The sequence below is a fragment of the Antrostomus carolinensis genome, unplaced genomic scaffold (assembly GCF_000700745.2).
Source record: "Antrostomus carolinensis isolate BGI_N321 unplaced genomic scaffold, ASM70074v2 scaffold2999, whole genome shotgun sequence".
In the NCBI taxonomy this organism is placed as follows: domain Eukaryota; kingdom Metazoa; phylum Chordata; class Aves; order Caprimulgiformes; family Caprimulgidae; genus Antrostomus; species Antrostomus carolinensis.
In genome coordinates, this window is record NW_010337660.1 from 16,912 (window position 1) to 20,037 (window position 3,126).

The 3,126-nt window shown below is 38.5% G+C and overlaps 1 protein-coding gene across 1 annotated transcript; it reads right to left on the bottom strand.

Annotated features, from left to right (window-relative positions):
* Positions 1-589: 589 nt before the first annotated feature.
* Positions 590-2,619, bottom strand: BMP2 (bone morphogenetic protein 2; the record flags this gene model as incomplete). The annotated part of the gene is made up of 1 exon (XM_029086797.1): positions 590-2,619. A coding segment is annotated over one exon (845 nt), but the record flags the coding sequence as incomplete, so codon positions are not given.
* Positions 2,620-3,126: the final 507 nt, after the last annotated feature.

Genomic DNA, 3,126 nt, shown 5'->3' on the forward strand with positions numbered 1-3,126 from the left:
TAATAGGTGGTCCAAATCAGAGGTTCCCAGAGTCACCTTGGAGAGGTCTCCAAATGGCCAACATGGCTTTAAGAAGTGCTGCCTCAGTTCACCAAATCCAGAAATGGATCTATCACAGAGCACAAGGGGGTTCTGACACCTCTGGAGGTATCAGCACAGAGTCACATATCCACTAAAGACACTGGAGAGCTCCCGAAATAAGCAGCAATTTCGCCACTAGCAGCCTAACACCATTTCATTCTGTTCTTGGCTTCAGTGTGCTTTGCAGCAGATCACCAAGAAGCAAATTTAAGCTACTACCCCACTCTATTATAATTTCAGCACAACCACAACAAGCAACCTAGCCTCTGTGTGCTTGTCCCACATCCTACAGCCAGTCCCCCGACTGTCATACCAGCCTTTTAACGCACAACAGGCACAATTAAGTATTAAGCTTTAATGCTGTTTACCAACTGCAAGTCACACTTCTGCCCCTTATGTGAAGAATTTAAAAAGTAAGATGTCAGCACAAGTTATCCTTGTGATGACTGCACAAGTGAACCATTTTTTTTTTTTCTTACAGACTGGACTTTTCAGAAAGAAATATCAGTGCTGTGATTTATTATTTGAAATAAATTTAAACATTTGGGGAGGGAAAAAAAAAGCTTTTGAACACAAAACACTGGAAAGGAAGACAAACTATTCTGCAAAACAGCAAAACTGTCAGCTGAGGTTAGATAGGAGGCTGCATATGACAACAGCTTGCTGTATGTAGGGCAAAAAATTGAAGATTAATTTCACTCTAACACTCCACAGAAGTGAGCTCTCATCTGAGGTGAGGAAGTATGCAACGCTTTTCCAACTGTTAAAGACAAGGGCCGGTACAAATAAGATAATTATTCCTCTTTAGTGTACATAATCACAAGGAGAAAGAGAAAAAAAAAAAAAGGATGACATTTTAGTTTTTATTATTTTATATTTGGCCAGGACTTTTAAGGGAATGACTTTTAAAGGAAACATCAAACATTCACTTTTCTGTAGGTCTAGAAAAGATTCAGCCTTCCCCCACCCCCGCCTCCCATGGGATTTCTATTGGCCCTTCTGATATTCACACTGCAAATTAGTCGGGAATAGCAGTATTTATACCAGATCAGCAACGTCTGGTTCTTATCCAAATGTTCCACCTAAAAAGGATGCCAGTTCTCATGGATTGGACAGCCCACCCTGCAGCATTCCTGAGAGTTGTACAATATAATAATCTTGAAAGTCAGCAGAGTGGATTATCCACTTTTTTCTGGACTTGAACTTGTGACCTTAACAGTAGCACAGCAGAAAGCAAATGTGCTATGCACTTTGCCATAGTAACCTTCCATGTATTCTTTTCAACTTAAATACACACAATTGAAACAGCTACAATTTTGGAAAATTATGTACAAACCCTATATTTTTTTTCTTTTTGATTACATATAAATACAAATTAGCTATTCTTCTAAAAAGTGGTTATAATAGTAAATAAATACAAAATAAGAATCTGACCATTATACTTCATGTGCTGGGGTTAAACCCATATAAAATGTACAACTAAAATACATTTAAAATCTTTAAAGGAATATTTCTCTGATTAAAATATTTGTTTTCCCAACTTTTTCGTAGACATAAATATATTTTCAAAATAGTTGTGTTTTTTTTTCTTTCCATTTCATTACATAAATAAAGTCTTCATTGGGAAATATTAAAGTGTCAGCTTTTTTTTTTTTTTTTTTTTTTTTTGCATTTGTCTAATATATTTGCTGTGTTAGCGGCACCCACAACCCTCCACAACCATATCTTGATAGTTCTTTAATACAACTTTTTCATTCTCATCAAGGTAGAGCATGGAAATAGCACTCAGTTCTGTCGGAACACAGCAAGCCTTGGGGATTTTGGAATTCACTGAATTGACCAAAGTCTGAACAATGGCATGGTTTGTTGAGTTTAGATGATCTGCCAGTGGAAAAGGACATTCCCCATGGCAGTAAAAGGCACTATACCCCGGTGGGGCAACAATCCAGTCATTCCACCCCACATCATTGAAGTCCACATATAACGGATGCCTTTTGCAACTGTATTTGTGGCGTTTACGCTGTTTGTGTTTCGCTTGACGCTTTTCTCTTTTATGAAGCGGGTGTCCCTTGCCATCATGCCCAAACGTTACTAATAATGGCCTGAGCTGAGACCAGCTATCTTCATCGTGATGTAAAGACCTGCTAATTCTAACGTGCCTCTTGGAGGCACTGTTCTCTTTGTCCAAGTGAACCACCTCTACCACAAACCCATGATTAGGTTGTCCATGTGCAATCCACCTCAAAACAGCTGGTGTTACATCAAAACTTTCCCATTTACTTGCATTATGATGCACCAACCTGGTGTCCAAAAGTCTTGTGACAGGGTCCTTAGAGGTGGCTGTGGCTGGCTTTATAATTTCATAAATATTAATACGGTGATGGTAGCTGCTGTTGTTCTCAAAGGCTCCGTCCACCTGTTTCCGAAAAATCTGGAGTTCAGCTGAGGTGATAGACTCCTCATTAGGGATGGAAGTTAAATTAAAGAAGAAACGCCGTGCTGTTTTCCCACGTGTTTCTGGCAGTTCTTCCAAAACTTCTAATTTGATTAAACAGGGGAAAAGAGAAAAAAAAAAAAAGAAAAAATCAGGAACTGAGACAATCAATCAAACCCCTCACATAGTCTGCTGTGGGCAGCTTTCAAATGACAGCTAACGCATGTGATATACATGATATGAAAGACTTTCATGCAGAAAATACTGTCTCTCTTGTCTTTCTATTTATACAAGCATGTAAAGCATGAAGTTAAGGAGGCTTCATTCACTGTTATGCATTTTGATTGAATACTGGTGCCCCTTACATTCCAGGTGGTTATAACAAGCAGCAAGAAACACGCAGCATTACTTTGGAATTCCAGGACATTAGTGAGAAAACTCGAGCACTATAGTTAGTGGGGGTCTGATGAGAATCATTACACCTGGTTGAGGACTTAAGAGTAACTATTGCATTTCTTCTTTTTTTCAATAATATGGCTCTAATGTCAATCCTTTAAACTCCATTCTGAAAAATACTGCTCCACAATTTAGGCAACTTGCAAATCTTAACG